Genomic DNA, 15,893 nt, shown 5'->3' with positions numbered 1-15,893 from the left:
GTGTTAGCCGATGAGGCCCCAAACCCGCACGAATACATCTCTGGGTAACCTGATATGCCTACCAAGGAAGTCGGTCAAAAATAATAGACTCAAATGCCAAACAGAAACACAGTAAAGCAGTAAATGTATGAAAAAGTCTTTGTTCAATTTGTTTTAACCTTACAATGATCTGAACTTGTAAAAGGAGCTTTGTATTGGAAAATATCAGGGTTGGCAATTTTTTTCTTAGTGCACGTGTGGAGCTTTATCAAATACTCGTACACCACATCATTACCCTAATCAACCCTCTTTGTTACCTCATCAAAAAATTCAAGTTAAACGCCTCATGCTCCTCAATTGAAGAACGTACTTCTATGATGGCATCATCTGTCAATTCCCTTGTACTGCTTATGGCATCATTCACCTGCTCGCAAGTTTCCACGGTGAATTTCTTTGCTGAATTTCTATGCCAACCTCCCGCAGGCAAGCAAAAAGTGTCTGGCCATCAGGTTGGTTGGCCTCACCATGCTCCTCCTCATTCTTGACGTCTTGTGCAGTCGTAACTTGTTTGAATCCAGCACGGTGGGAGCAGTTGGCAATTCTAGCTTCTTTCACTATCTTCCACACCTCCATCATAAGCATGGCATGTAGAACAGTTGGATTATACTCCTGCTCCTTATCGATGGCCTCAATAACCTGAGAGATCAGCTGCCAGTTATGAGTTTTCCAGTTCCTAATCACCCCTTGATCCAGTGCTGGAGCTTGGCCATGGTGCTAGGAGACAAGAACATCAGCTTAACGCTCTTGAGGCCAACGATGTCAGGGTGCTAGTCTGCAATGATGACAATATTCCTTTTCTTTCACTGATACATTTTGTCCACTTTCCTGATCCATGCATCAAAAAATGCTGCAGGCGGTTTTCTTCGCCTCATACTGCATAGGTAGCCTCTTGACGTTCATGAAGCAACATGGCTTCTTGGACTTTCCCACCACAAGCAGCAGACTTTTGGTGCCTTCCATGTTGGCACAGACCATAGCAGTGACACATTCCTTGCTCCACGTTTCCAACATTACATGCATCACCTTTGAACATCAAAGAGCGCTCTGGCAAAAGACGGTAAAAGTCTAGTTTCATCCTCGTTAAAATGTCTTACGGAACATACTCATTCAAGATGTGGGCGAGACCATTTTGGAGCCAATCATCTGCCATAACCATCGCACCCTCACTGCTTACTGTACAGAAGATGATGCCACTTGCTGTATCAACTTCACCTTCTCCCCAGTCGACAACACTTTTAACTTCCTCACAGGTCTGGCCATATTCGCAGGCTTTGCACATCCTTTCACAGGGAGAGCTCGATGTCAAATGGCAGCCAGCGTTCCATGATTTTGCGCTTAAGTGATCTAACTCTGCTGTGGTTTGCTGGCGCAGTCATATGACAAGCTAAGACAAGTTTGGCTAATCTGGAGTTACCAGTGCAGAATTTTGGCTAATCACAGGCATCATTCTATGGGATTTGCTATTCTGCTGGTGGGATTAGTCGATGATTTCACCAAACCTGGAATTTCAGTCATCCAAATTGAACTCATCATGATTATTTTTGTACCTTACTATTTCCTACTATAGTACCATCCGTCTCTCCTTTTCACCTTGGTATCCCTCTCTGGTATTACCTAATGACTCTCATACCCCTGCCAAGTTACTTTAAACCCTCCCCAACAACACTAGCAAATCACCCCACAAGGAAATTGATCCTGCCTCTCTTTAGGTGCAATCCATCCAGGCAGTACAGGTGCCACCTCCCTCAGAACTGATCCCAATGTCCCAAGAATCTAAAACCCACTCTCCTGCACCATCTTTCCACTGGAACATTGGAACAGGAGAAAGCCATTCAGCCTGTCGAGCCTGCTCCGCCATTCAAGCAGATATTGGCTGATCATCTACCTCTACGCCATTTTTCCCCACTATCCCCATACTCCTTGATGTCATTAGTATCCAGAAATCTATCAATTTCTGTCTTGAAATGCTTTGTAATTGAACTTCCACAGCCCTCTGGAATTCCAAAAATTCACCCCCTCAATGAAGAAATTCCCCCTCATCTCAGTCTTAAATGGCCTGCCCCTTATTGTGAAACTGTGTTCCCTGGTTCTAGGCTCACTAGCCAGGGGAAACATCCTATTCTCATCTATCTTGTCATGTCCTATAAGAATTTTTTAAGTTTCAATGAGATCACCTCTCATTCTTTCTTTCTGGGGAAGATAATTCCACGGACTAATGATTCTCTGAAAGAAAATATTTCTCATTTCTATCTTAAAAGGGAGACCTCTTATTTTTAAGTTGTGTCCCTTAATTCTAATCTCTCCCACAAGAGGAAGCATCCGCCAGGTATCTACTCTATCAAGTCCCCTCAGGATGTTGAACGTTTCAATAAGATCAACTCTCATTCTTCTAAACTTCAAGGAATATAGGCCCAGCCTGTTCAACATTTCTTCATAAGCCCTTCATCCCAGGAATGAGTCAACTAAACCTTCTCCAAACTGCAATCTAACATAATTATGCCCCTTTTCAAATAAGGAGTCCAAAACTGTACACAGTGCTCCAGGTGTGATCTCACCAAGCCCCGTACAATTGCAGTAAAACTTCTCTTTTATATTCCATCTACCTGCAATAAATGCCAACATTTCATTCGCCTTCTTAATCACTTGCAATACCACTTTTTGTGATTCTTGTACCAGGACACCCAGATCTCTCCCTAACACCAAGTTCTGCAATCTCTCTCCATTTAAATAGTGTATAGCTGCAAAGCGGACAATTTCACATTTTCTCACATTATACTCCATCTGCAAACTTTTTGCCCACTCAAGTAAACTATCTATATCCCTTTGTAGGCTCTCAAGTTCATCTTGATAACTTACAGTCCTAACTATCTTGGTGTAAGCAGCAAATTTAGTTAGCATAGATTTGATCCTTTCCTCCAAGTCAGTGATATAGATTATATATAGTTAAGGCTCCAACACCAAACCCTGTGGCAATCCACTAGCTACAGCTTGCCGATCTGAAAAAGACCCATTTATCCCTACACTCTGCTTTCTGTTAGCTAACCAATCCGTCATCCATGCTAATACATCATCTACACCATGAGCTCTTATTTTGTGTTGTAACCTTTGGCACCTTAACAAATGCCTTTTTGGAAGTCCAAGTACATCTTATCTGCAGGTTCCCCTTTAGCCACCTTGCCTGTTCCTGTCTCAAAGAACTCAAATAAATTAGGTAAACACAATTTCCATTTCATGTTCTAGTTGACTCTGCCTGGTCCCGTTATGATTTTCTAAGTATTTTGCTATCACCTCCTTAAGAAGATATAAACAAGAAGTAGGTCATTCGACCCATCAAGCCTGCTCCACCACTTAACAAGATCATGGCTGATCTGATAGTAACCTCAAATCTGCATCTTGCCTACCCGATAACTTATCACTTCTTTGCTTACAAAGAATCTATCCACCTCCGATTTAAAAATATTCAAAGGTTCTGCTTCCATCGCTTTTTCAGAAGAGGGTTCCAAAGGCTCACGACCCTCAGAAAAAATTTTGCCTCATCTCTGTTTTAAATGGGCAACCCCTTATTTTCAAACAGTGACCCCTAGTTTTAAAATCTCCCACAAGAGGAAACATCCTCTCCACATCCACCCTGACAAGACCCTTCAGGGTCTTATATGTTTCAATCAAGTTGCCTCTTACTCTTCTAAACTCCAGCGGATACAAGCCTAGCCCGTCCAACCTATCCTCATAAGAAAATCCATCCATTCCAGGTACTACAAAACAAAAAAAAAATTACCTGGAAAAATTCAGCAGGTCCGGCAGCATCGGCGGAGAAGAAAAGAGTTGACGTTTCGAGTTCTCATGACCCTTCGACCGAACTGAGTGAATCCAAGAAAGGGGTGAACTTTAAGCTGGTGTTTAAGGTGGGGGGGGTTGGTGTGGTTGTAGGGACAAACAAGCAGTGACAGAAGCAGATCATCAAAAGATGTCACAGACAACAGAACAAAAGAACACATAGGTGTTAAAGTTGGTGATATTATCTAAACGAATGTGCTAATTAAGAATGGATGGTAGGGCACTCAAGGTATAGCTCTAGTGGGGGTGGGGGAGCGTAAAAGATTTAAAAATATTTAAAAATAATGGAAATAGGTGGGAAAAGAAAAATCTATATAATTTATTGGAAAAAACAAAAGGAAGGGGGAAGAAATAGAAAGGGGGTGGGGATGGAGGAGGGAGCTCAAAACCTAAAGTTGTTGAATTCAATATTCACTCCGGATGGCTGTAAAGTGCCTAGTCGGAAGATGAGGTGCTGTTCCTCCAGTTTGCGTTGGGCTTCACTGGAACAATGCAGCAAGCCAAGGACAGACATGTGGGCAAGAGAGCAGGGTGGAGTGTTAAAATGACAAGCGACAGGGAGGTTTGAGTCATTCTTGCAGACAGACCGCAGGTGTTCTGCAAAGCGGTCGCCCAGTTTACATTTGGTCTCTCCAATGTAGAGGAGACCACATTGGGAGCAACGAATGCAGTAGACTAAGTTGGGGGAAATGCAAGTGAAATGCTGCTTCACTTGAAAGGAGTGTTTGGGCCCTTGGACGGTGAGGAGAGAGGAAGTGAAGGGGCAGGTGTTACATCTTTTGCGTGGGCATGGGGTGGTGCCATAGGAGGGGGTTGAGGAGTAGGGGGTGATGGAGGAGTGGATCAGGGTGTCCCGGAGGGAACGATCCCTAAGGAATGTCGATAGGGGGGGTGAAGGGAAGATGTGTTTGGTGGTGGCATCATGCTGGAGTTGGCGGAAATGGCGGAGGATGATCCTTTGAATGCGGAGGCTGGTGGGGTGATAAGTGAGGACAAGGGGGACCCTATCATGTTTCTGGGAGGGAGGAGAAGGCGTGAGGGCAGATGTGCGGGAGATGGGCCAGACACGGTTGAGGGCCCTGTCAACGATCGTGTCAACGGTGTCCAGCCCATCTCCCGCACATCCGCCCTCACGCCTTCTCCTCCCTCCCAGAAACATGATAGGGTCCCCCTCTCTCCTCACCGTCCAAGGGCCCAAACACTCCTTTCAAGTGAAGCAGCATTTCACTTGCATTTCCCCAACTTAGTCTACTGCATTCGTTGCTCCCAATGTGGTCTCCTCTACATTGGAGAGACCAAATGTAAACTGGGCGACCGCTTTGCAGAACACCTGCAGTCTGTCCGCAAGAATGACTCAAACCTCCCTGTCGCTTGTCATTTTAACACTCCACCCTGCTCTCTTGCCCACATGTCTGTCCTTGGCTTGCTGCATTGTTCCAGTGAAGCCCAACGCAAACTGGAGGAACAACACCTCATCTTCCGACTAGGCACTTTACAGCCTTCCGGAGTGAATATTGAATTCAACAACCTTAGGTCTTGAGCTCCCTCCTCCATCCCCACCCCCTTTCTGTTTCTTCCCCCTTCCTTTTGTTTTTTCCAATAAATTATATAGATTTTCCTTTCCCACCTATTTCCATTATTTTTAAATATTTTTAAATCTTTTAGGCTCCCCCCACCCCAACTAGAGCTATACCTTGAGTGCCCTACCATCCATTCTTAATTAGCACATTCGTTTAGATAATATCACCAACTTTAACACCTATGTGTTCTTTTGTTCTGTTGTCTGTGACATCTTTTGATGATCTGCTTCTATCACTGCTTGTTTGTCCCTACAACCACACCAACCCCTTCCACTCACCCCCCCCACCCCCAACCCACAAACACCTTAAACCAGCTTATATTTCACCCCTTTCTTGGATTCACTCAGTTCGGTCAAAGGGTCATGAGGACTCGAAACATCAATTCTTTTCTTCTCCGACGATGCTGCCAGACCTGCTGAGTTTTTCCAGGTAATTCTGTTTTTGTTTTGGATTTCCAGCATCTGCAGTTTTTTTGTTTTTATCTTTGTTTTCATTCCAGGTATTAGTCTGGTAAACCTTTTCTGAACTGCTTCCAATGTAATTACATCCTTCCTTAACTAAGGTAACCAATACTGTACACAATACTCCAGATGTGGTCTCACTAGTGCTCTGTATAACTGAGGCATAACCTCTCTACTTATGTATTCAATTCCTCTACAATAAATGAGAACATTCTATTAGCTTTCCTAATTACTTGCTGTACCTGCATACTAGCCTTTTACGATTCATGCACGAAGACACTCAGATCCCTCCGCATCTCAGAGCTCTGCAATCTCTTACCATTTAGATAATATGCTTGCCTTTTATTCTTCCTGCCAAAATGAACAATTTCACATTTTCCCACATTGTACTTCATTTGCCAGATTTTTGCCCACTCACTTAACCTATCTATGTCCCTTTGTAGCTTCCTTATGTCCTCTTCACAACTTACTTTCCTACCTTTGCATCATCCGCAAATTTGGCAACCATCCCATTAATCCCGTCATCCAAATCATTTATGTAAATTGTAAGCAGTTGAGGTCCCAGTACTGATCCTTGTAGCACACCACTCGTTACATCTTGCCAACCTGAAAAAGCTCCATTTATGCCTACTCTCTGCTTCCTGTTAGCTAGCCATTCTTCTACCCATACAAATATGTTACCCTCTACACCATGAGCTTTTATTTTCCAGAATAACCTTTGATGTGGCACTTTATCAAATGCCTTCTGGAAATCTAAGGACAATACATCTACCAGTTCCCCTTTACCCACAGTACATATTACTTCCTCAAAGAACTCCAATAAGTTGGTTAAACATGATTTCCCTTTCACAAAACCATGTTGATTCTGTCTGATTACCTTGAGCTTATCCAAGTACCCTGCTATACCTTCTTTAATAATAGCTTCTCTAACTGGCCTGTGGTTTCCTTCTTTCTGTCTCCCTCCCTTTTTGAATAATGGTTACATTTGCTATCTTCCAATCTAACGGGACCTTCCCTGAAACTAGGGAGTTTCAGAAAATTAAAACCAATGCATCAACTATCTCACTTGCAACTTCCTTTAAGACTCGAGGATGAAGTCAATCAGGGCCCAGGCACTTGTCAGCCTGCAGCTCCAAAAATTTACTCAGTACCGCTTCTCTGGTGATTATAATTTTCCTGGGTTCCTCCCTCCCTTCTATTTCCTGATTTATAGCTGCTTCTGGGATGTTACTTGTATCCTCTATAATGAAGACTAATGCAAAATACCTGTTAACAATAGATTCTACCAATTTCCCTATGACAGAGGTTAGGTTAACAGGCCTATAGTTTCCTGCTTTCTGTCTCCCTCCTTCATTGAATAAAGGTGTCACATTTGCTGAAACCTTTTTAGAATCCAAGGAATTGTGAAAGATTATAACCAATGTCTCTACTATCTCTACAGCCACTTCTTTAAAGGCCCTGAGATGCAGGCCAACAGGTCATTGGGACTTGCCAGCCTTCAGATCTAATAGTTTTCCCAGTACCTTTTCCCTGGTAATCTTGATTGTTTTAAGCTCCTCCCCCCTTTCAAGTATGTTTGGGAAATTTCCTGAGTCTTCTACAGTGAAGGCAGACACAAAATACCTGTTCAACGCTTCTGCCATTTTCTTGTTTTCCTCCCACCTGCTGTGCGGTGATCCCGCCCTGCTGCACACTCCTCCCGGTCTAATTCACAGTGATCTTGACCTGCTACAAACTCCTCCCAGTCTGCTTCAGTGATCCTTAACTACAGCAACTGCTTATAGATCCTATAATCTCAGACTCAGTTCACAGTGAAATTAGCATGAGCAATGCTCTAAAAGTTGATGACTCTATGCAAGATCTGAAGGAAGAATTCCACTTCTTCCCTTAGCAGCGTGTTCATAAGGCTAAGTGACCAACATGTTGAATGCTTCTAAACTGAACCAAATTTCTCACCATCTTCCTCCATTCTAGTTGTCTACCAACTCAAGCAATGGTGAAGTTCCTGAGCAGGTTCTTGTGGTTCTGCAATTTGAGAGGTGTTGTCTACAACCCACTTCCCCTCCCCCCAAAACCAACAAACAGAATTTGTATTGAATCAGAGCATAAATAAATTTGCTCAACATTCAGATCCTTCATGCAAAGCATTCTGTCAATCATTATGATTGATCTACACCAGTAATGTAACTGGTATGGAGTGGGCCACTTCTGCTTGGATTCTACTGAGGAGTTGAAGTAAGTGCAATGGACTTAGGAAGGATGGTCACAATCCTACTGCATGACTTAATAAGTATTACAACATTAGTGCTAATGAACGCTCCAGAGGTTTGGCATACAGTATCTATCTAATTCATAGCATTAAAAACAGATTAACCAGTTTAGGAGCATAATATCACCTGCACACTATGAAGAATATAAGGACAATCTAATCTAACTACTTGTGTGGAAAAGTTGAAAAATGCACTTGTTATTGAATAGGATGAAAAGTGAAGAACTGAAAGCACAATCTTTTAAGCAGGGAAAAAATAACTAGTAAAAGGGCACCATTTCCATGGCTTTAGGGTGCAGAGACTTGAGATGACATATCTACATTATAGCAACATTTTGTGTGCATGTAAAGCATGCAAAGCACACAAGCCATAAACTACCCATTTAGTGCATTGAGTATTCTTAAGTGAAAAAGAATGCACACTTCATAGAAAAGTTCCCTTTACCTACAAAGCAACATACCAATGAACACCATGTAACAGTCGTATTCTTCATTCCAACTCGAGCAATTTAGAAATAGTGATCTAAAACTATCAGGGGAAGGAAGGACGTCGAAGGCAATATGCAAATGACAATGTGGAATATTTTATTCTGGTAACAAAAGGCTCATCCTATTGTGCTCGATTATACAAACTGAATATTAATGGCCATATGCAATTAAAATTTATTTTATATGCAAAATATAAAATAATAGAAATTATCTAGATGGCACCATGGAATAAAGTAGAATTAGTTCCAACTTCAAGATCCCAATTAGCCTCATCATTGCAAGATGATGTCAAGCAAATCCAGGGCACTTAACCATATATGGAGTAGGAAAACAAATATTAAAATGAAAGTAGGCACCAGGCTAAGCATCATACTGCAGATGGCTTGGTTGAAGAATGCCATTTACAACCACCTGCAAATCATACAGATAGCCTCTGAAAATTGAAAAAAGGATGAAAAGTATACGCATTTGATGAGAAAGAGTCAAGCAGCAACACTTACATGATGCTTTTGAGACAGTAAAATTATAAAATTCATGCATACAGCTGAAATTACACTGTACAGGCACTATAGAAAATACAAAGTAAAACATAAACATAATAAGTGGTCATACCTTGCCCCAAGAGTGCAATCAGCAGAATCCTGGCTTCCAGCCTCGCTTGGTGTACTCACCGATTTTGAGGGAGGAGATGTAGGAGGGACTAAATAGTGAAACAGACAGGTATCCGCTGTTACTACCCGTAGTGGATGCACTGGTAGTGATGTTTCAAAATTAATTTAACATGAAATATTGAATAAAACAAACGTGATGGCATGAAAGAAAAATACATGAATGAAATGAAATTTAAAAGAGAAAAAGGAAAAGCCAAAGTTAAATTCCATGCAGTGTTTTCATGCACTTTACAGTGTATGCAGTCAGTCTGTGGATGATGTAGATTTGGGTATCATCTGTATACTTTAGTCATGCTTTCCCTGAACGCAAAACAGATTCCTGCTGGTTTTCAATGGGCCCACAACATGCACTATCCCTTTTGCTGACTTATACAGATCGTCATAGACCAAAAACTATTACACACCATTTCCACTGATTTGAAAAGATTTTGTTCTACTTAACATAAGGAAAAATAATATCCAGACCCGATAACATATCCATCTGTCAATTTATGAAAATAAATACTATTCATATATTACATGCACCTGTTTATGAAGTGTATAAAGATTTTTTTCAAGAATCTTATACAGGTCAGAGAAAAGGGATAATGTCTATTTTATTCAATTAATGTGCCTTCAGCAATTGGGGGAATTGAAACACAACAGGTACTACAAATGTGATGCTTTGTTTACAAATTGCTGAATAATAGAAGTAAAATGTGATTCATTAAAACAACTCAGAAAATTGTATCGCCAACACCAAGAACAATTTGCATATTAATACAGAAACTGTGATGGCACATGCAAAAATAATTCATAAAATTACATCAGGAAATACGGGTGACAGGTTTCCAAATGTCAAAAATAGTTTTTTAAAACCTATTTCACCACATGGGATATACAGCACAAAAACAGGCTTTCGACACAACCAGTCCATTCTTACATTTAGGTATAGATATATTTAAATATATATATTTATATATCTAGGTATATGTTGCCACACTAATTGTAAGCAAGGTTACACTGATAAAACTCCTGACATTGTGTGACATCATGTGTGTTATTTCCAGGCCAGAAAAATAACCTAAGCACTTAACAGGCTGCACTTTGTGGGACAGAGTATGAATACCTTATATGTAAATTTCGATCAAAAACCTAATTTTATGAATTTCATCTATATTTTGCTTAACTTTTAAAATTTAACTAGCATAACGTAACAGAACAAAAAAGTAAAAGAAATTAAAGTCAGCTCATTACGTATTGTAACTTCTGATTAGTAACACTGGTGGTAAAGGCCTGGGAACATTTTTACTGCCAATTCCTGAATGGATATGAACCTCCAATAAGGATTTTATAACCAAGCAAGATTGAACCATACTGTCTTACTTCAAATAAAAACTAGATTGTTTTCCTTTAAATTGGCCACCTGGAGATTGAAATCATTAATTTTTGCATAATCTTGGATATATCTGTAATGATTTTGCTCATGCTAGCTCTGTGCAATTGAAAGCTAAGTCCACTGTCTAGCAACATAAAAGCATTCATTTTCCAAAGAGGGGGGTCATGCTAAGTATTACTCCTACAAATCAGGTTGCCACAGCACTGAAACAATCCTAACCAAAGTTACATCCTCTGCGACACTGCATATTATGCACTATCCCTCATTCATTAATTCTTCTTGACCACTCTGCAGCCTTTGATTACACCACATCCTCCAATACTTCTACTCTGCTGCCTAGCTGGTTTGATTCCATTCTTACTTATCTGGTCATACTTATGAATCTATCCTTGGGTCCTTTCTAATTCTTATCTACATGCTGCTATGTGGCCACATCATTGCAGACACAAAGTCAGATTGCAAATGTACAATGACAACACTCAGCTTTCCCTCACCGCTACTTCCCTTAAGCCAGAATTTCCCACAATTAAACATGGGGAAAATCAAAGGCACTCTCTTTGGTCCCAGCCACAATCTCCTTTCACCCACCACCAATTCCATTTTCCTCCATGGCCACTGCTTTAGACTCTGCAATCTTGGCATCCTACATGATCTGAGCTCCATAGCCTCTTAATTTTTAAGACCACCTACCTCCATCTCCGTAATATTACCTATCTCCGCAATACCTCATCTTATCTATTGCTGAAACCCTCATCCATGTTTTTGTTAACTCCAGATTCAAATATCCCAATACTACACTGACTGGCATCCTATCTTCCAATCTCCTAGCGGATGAGATCATCCAAAACTCTGCTGCCCATGTCCAAGCTTGCACCCATGTTACTCACTAGCCTATGTTGGTTCCCAAGTCCACCAACACCTTCAAAATTCTGTTAGAATTTCTCCAGGGCCTTCCCCTTCCCTATTTCAGTAGTGTATTCCAGCCTTACAACCTTCCAAGAATTCTGCATTCCTATAACACTGGCCTCGTATGCATTCACCATTCCCTTTGCCCAACCATTGGTATTTCAGTTATTTGGACTCTATGTTCTGGAATTCCCTTCATAAACCTTACGCCTCGCTCTCCTTCTTAAAATATTTCTTAAAGCTTACCTCTTTGCTCATTAAGCTTACCTCTTTGCTTGGTATTAACTTTTGTCCAATTATGTTCCTGTAACATGCCCTGGGGCACTTTCTTATGCTAAAGGTGCTGCATAATGGAAGTTATTGTTTTACCAGCCTCAGCATTCCAGTCTCTGACACTGTGCTCACCCTGTTCCCTCATTGGTCCCTCTATCATTCATCTTGGCTCTCCTGCCTGGCTTGTGCTAACTCTGGCCCAGTCCTGCTCACTGCCTTTGCTCCCTTACCTGATTTCAGTTCAGCCCATTCAACTCCCCGAATGAACCTTAACACCTATTGTTCTCTTTCTTCACAAATTCCTGGACTAAGCTAAGAATAGGCAATTTGTTTTAAAAGTTTAAAGAGTTATATTTGTAGCACCATGAACATTTTAAAAAAATTACGGGTTACCAGCTCAGCCTGGCTTTGCTCACAGTACTATGGAAGAATAGTATGAGTTGGGAAGAATAGTGGGAAAGGGGGAATGTGATAGGAGACATAGGACTGTACATACGGAGGAGACAGAGGAGGCCATCAGTGGGGATAACCAGTGTAAAGTAAGCTGAAAGTGAAACGAGAATGGGTTACATAATGTGGAGAGAAAAAAAAGGGAATAAAAGGCTGTGCAGCAACAGAGCATACAGGGGATGAGAGGAGAGAACTATGTAAATGAAACAGCAGAGTAAAGATATGAGAATAGAGAAGGATTCTGGTGAGATTAATGAAGTAGGGCAGTGAAGAGAGTAAACAGAGATAGAAGATAAAGGAACACAAGGAGGAGGAATTAAGTAGAAAGATTGGGATCTTGAGTTTGGGGACAACTATAAGCATGATTCAAGGCCTGTCCACAAGGAGAGAAAATTAGAATAGGTAAGGAGCAAAGTTAAGTGGAAATGGAAGCATGTGGAAGTGAGGAAAAGATGGGGCGGGTACATGAATTGAGCAAGTAGTCTAAAGAGAAAGAGGTATGGGGGCTAGGAGTGACAGGAAGATGAGGCATGAATTGATCATTATGGAGGATATAGCTGGGCACTTGGAGAAACTTAAGGTAATTGGGAAGAGTCAGCATGGTTTTGTAAAAGGGAAATCATGTTTAATCAATTTATTGGAGTTCTTTGAAGGAGTAACATGCACTGTGGATAAAGGGGAGCCTGTAGAGGTGCTGTACTTGGATTTCCAGAAGACATTTGATAAGGTATCTCATCAAAGATTACTGCAGAAAATAAAAGCTCATGGTGTAGGGGGTAACATATCAGCAGAGATAGAGATTGGCTGGCTGGCAGAAAACAGAATATGCATAAATGGGTCTTTTTCTAATTGATAGGATGTGATCAGTGCAGTCCCACAGGGGTCTGTGCTGGGGCCTCAACTTTTTGCAATTTATATCAATGACTTAAATGAGGGGAGTGAAGTCATGGTAGCTAAATTTGCAGATGATACAAAGATAGGTAGGAAAGTTTGTTATGAAGAGGACGTAAGGCAGTTGCAAATGGATATAGACAGGTTGAGTGGGCAAAAATCTGGCAGATGGAGTATAATGTGAAAAAATATGAAGTTGTTCACTTTGGCAGGAAGAATAAAAAAGCAGAGTATTACTTAAACAGAGAATGGCTACAGAGTACTGAGGTGCAAAGAGATCTAGGTGTTTTAGTGCATGAGTCACAAAAAGTTAATATGCAAGTATAGCACATAATCAGCAAGGCTAATGGAATGTTATCCTTTATTACGAGAGGAATTGATCATAAAAGTAAGGATGTTATGCTTCAGTTATACAGGGTATTGGTGAGACCACATCTTGAATAGTGTGCGCTGTTTTGGGCTCCTTATTTAAGGAAGGAAGTAAATGTGTTGGAGGTGGCTCAGAGGAGGCTTACTGGATTGATACCTGGAATGAGTGGGCTAGCTTATCAGGAAAGGTTAGACAGACCGGGCTTGTTTCCACAAAGTTGAGAAGAGTGAGGGGTAACTTCTTTGAAGTATATAAGATCCTGAATGGTATTGACAAGGTGGGAGTGGAAAGGATGTTTCCCCTTGTGGGTGAGTCCATAACTAGGGGGCACTGTTTTAAAATTAGGGGTTGCCCTTTTAGCACAAAGACAAGAAGAATTTTTTTTCTCTGAGGATTGTGCGACTTTGGAACTGTCTACCTCAGAAGGCGGTGGAGGCGGGGGTCATTGAATACTTTTAAGATAGAGGTAGATAAATTGTTGTTAGGCAAAGGAATCAAAGGTTATCAGGGTAGACAGGAATGTAGAATTCCAAACATAAACAGATCAGCCATGAACTTATTGAATGCAGAGCAGGCTCAAGGGACTAAATGGCCTACTCTGTTCCTATTTCATATGTTCATATGCATGAGACAGTAATGGGAAGATCAATGAATAGTAGACTGAATTACAGCAAGGGTGAAAACAAGAGTGGGAAGGCAGCCAGTTAGCTTGGCCTGTATTTTCTCCACCAAAAAGTGTAGCATCTTGCTGTCTCCATTCTTGTCCCTACTACACTACCTCAACCCACCACCTCATTCATTTTTTTCCTCTTTGCTTCTGGGAAAGTAGAAAAGGACAGACAAGTCAAAAGAGTTAAATAGAAGGGAAAGAAAAAGTACAACAATAACTTGCTATTTATATAGCGCCTTTAATGTAGTAAAATATTTCACATTTAAACAGGAGCAACTATCGAACAAAATTTGACAGAGCCATGTAAGGAGACTTATGTGACTCCAGACCCACAGCTATGCGGTTGACTCTTAAATGTCCTCTGAACAAGAGCAATTAGGGATGGGCAATAAATGCTGACCTAGGCAGTGACACCCACATCCCATGAATGAGTAAAAAACACAGGTAAGCAAAAGCTCAGCAAAAACTTAGTTTTAAGGAACATCTTATAAGCAGGAAGTAAAGAGTTAAAGAAACAGCAACATCAAGACACCAGCGATGATTAAAAGAAAAACCACACCTTCTGACAGTGAGCAGCATCAAGGAGGTCCACTTGTTAGTATATTACAGACCTTCATATAGCCTGTATTTCCTGCCAATGTACTAGTTTACTGTCACAATTGGTAATCCAAGTGTTATAAAAAAGCATATTTTCAATTCATCATGAGCAACACTAGAGGAGATTTGTTATACATCGTTCTAGACCTTTGTAACAATGAGTTTAGAATGGAAATAGTACCATTGTCAGGCCCAATTAACATCTCCAGATAGAACAAGTGTTCTATTTGTGGTTTAACTCATAGCAAATCACTACCGCGGAAGTTAAATTACATGTGACACAGGTTTGTTTTAACATTGTGTTTTATTTTAACATATGTTTCAGTTGAACTTATTTAATTAAAATACATTTTTATTCATAATTACATCCTTTGTCCAGAGTGACAGAATGATGCTCTACTGCCATCTGCTGATAGCCCACTATCTGATAAGAATAGCATTTTGTAATGTTAACATTTGCTAATTTATTTGACTGATGTTAAGAAATGGATGAAAAAAATGGTTAGAAACAAACTTTAGTTTTCAATATTTCAGTAAGCCAAAAATAATTAGAATCTGTTAAACCTTCACTCTGATTAAGTTTGACATGTTTAGACAGTTGTGTCAAACAAATCTGACATCAGGTAAAAACATATATCAAATGCTACTCCCATTGCACATTATTAGTAAGCAGCAATTTTTTGGCTTCATTTTCATGTTTCAATTGCAAATCTCATTTTGAATTGACATCCATGAAACAAAATAAAACAAAACTGCACAGGGCTTAGTGGAATAGTCACAAAGAGAAAGACATGTTCCTTCCTGAACACAAAAATAAAACATACCTTATCAACTAAATCCACATACATACCAACAGAGGGCTCCGATGTAATGCCCATGCTCTGTAGCAAGGCCTCAGCTTCTCTTCGTTTCTTTTCAATATCAGATTCTTCATTCTGTACTAATTCTTTTCTTTGATCAGCCTAAAATAGAAATAATAATGAACACAATACCTCTACAAAATATGACCATGATT

At 40.5% G+C, this 15,893-nt stretch overlaps 1 protein-coding gene across 1 annotated transcript in view; it reads right to left on the bottom strand.

Annotated features, from left to right (window-relative positions):
- LOC121284908 (cytoplasmic dynein 1 intermediate chain 2-like) overlaps positions 1-15,893 on the bottom strand; it is a 97,067-nt gene that overhangs the window by 56,367 nt on the left and 24,807 nt on the right. The window contains exons 3-4 of the mRNA XM_041200801.1: positions 15,729-15,840; positions 9,285-9,372 (exon numbers count right to left, since the gene is read on the bottom strand). Coding sequence (XP_041056735.1) covers positions 9,285-9,372; positions 15,729-15,840 — 200 coding nt within the window. The remainder of the gene's footprint in view (positions 1-9,284; positions 9,373-15,728; positions 15,841-15,893) is intronic.

Source organism: Carcharodon carcharias, chromosome 12 (assembly GCF_017639515.1).
Source record: "Carcharodon carcharias isolate sCarCar2 chromosome 12, sCarCar2.pri, whole genome shotgun sequence".
NCBI classification, from domain to species: domain Eukaryota; kingdom Metazoa; phylum Chordata; class Chondrichthyes; order Lamniformes; family Lamnidae; genus Carcharodon; species Carcharodon carcharias.
This window is presented reverse-complemented; position numbering and strand designations above follow the sequence as displayed.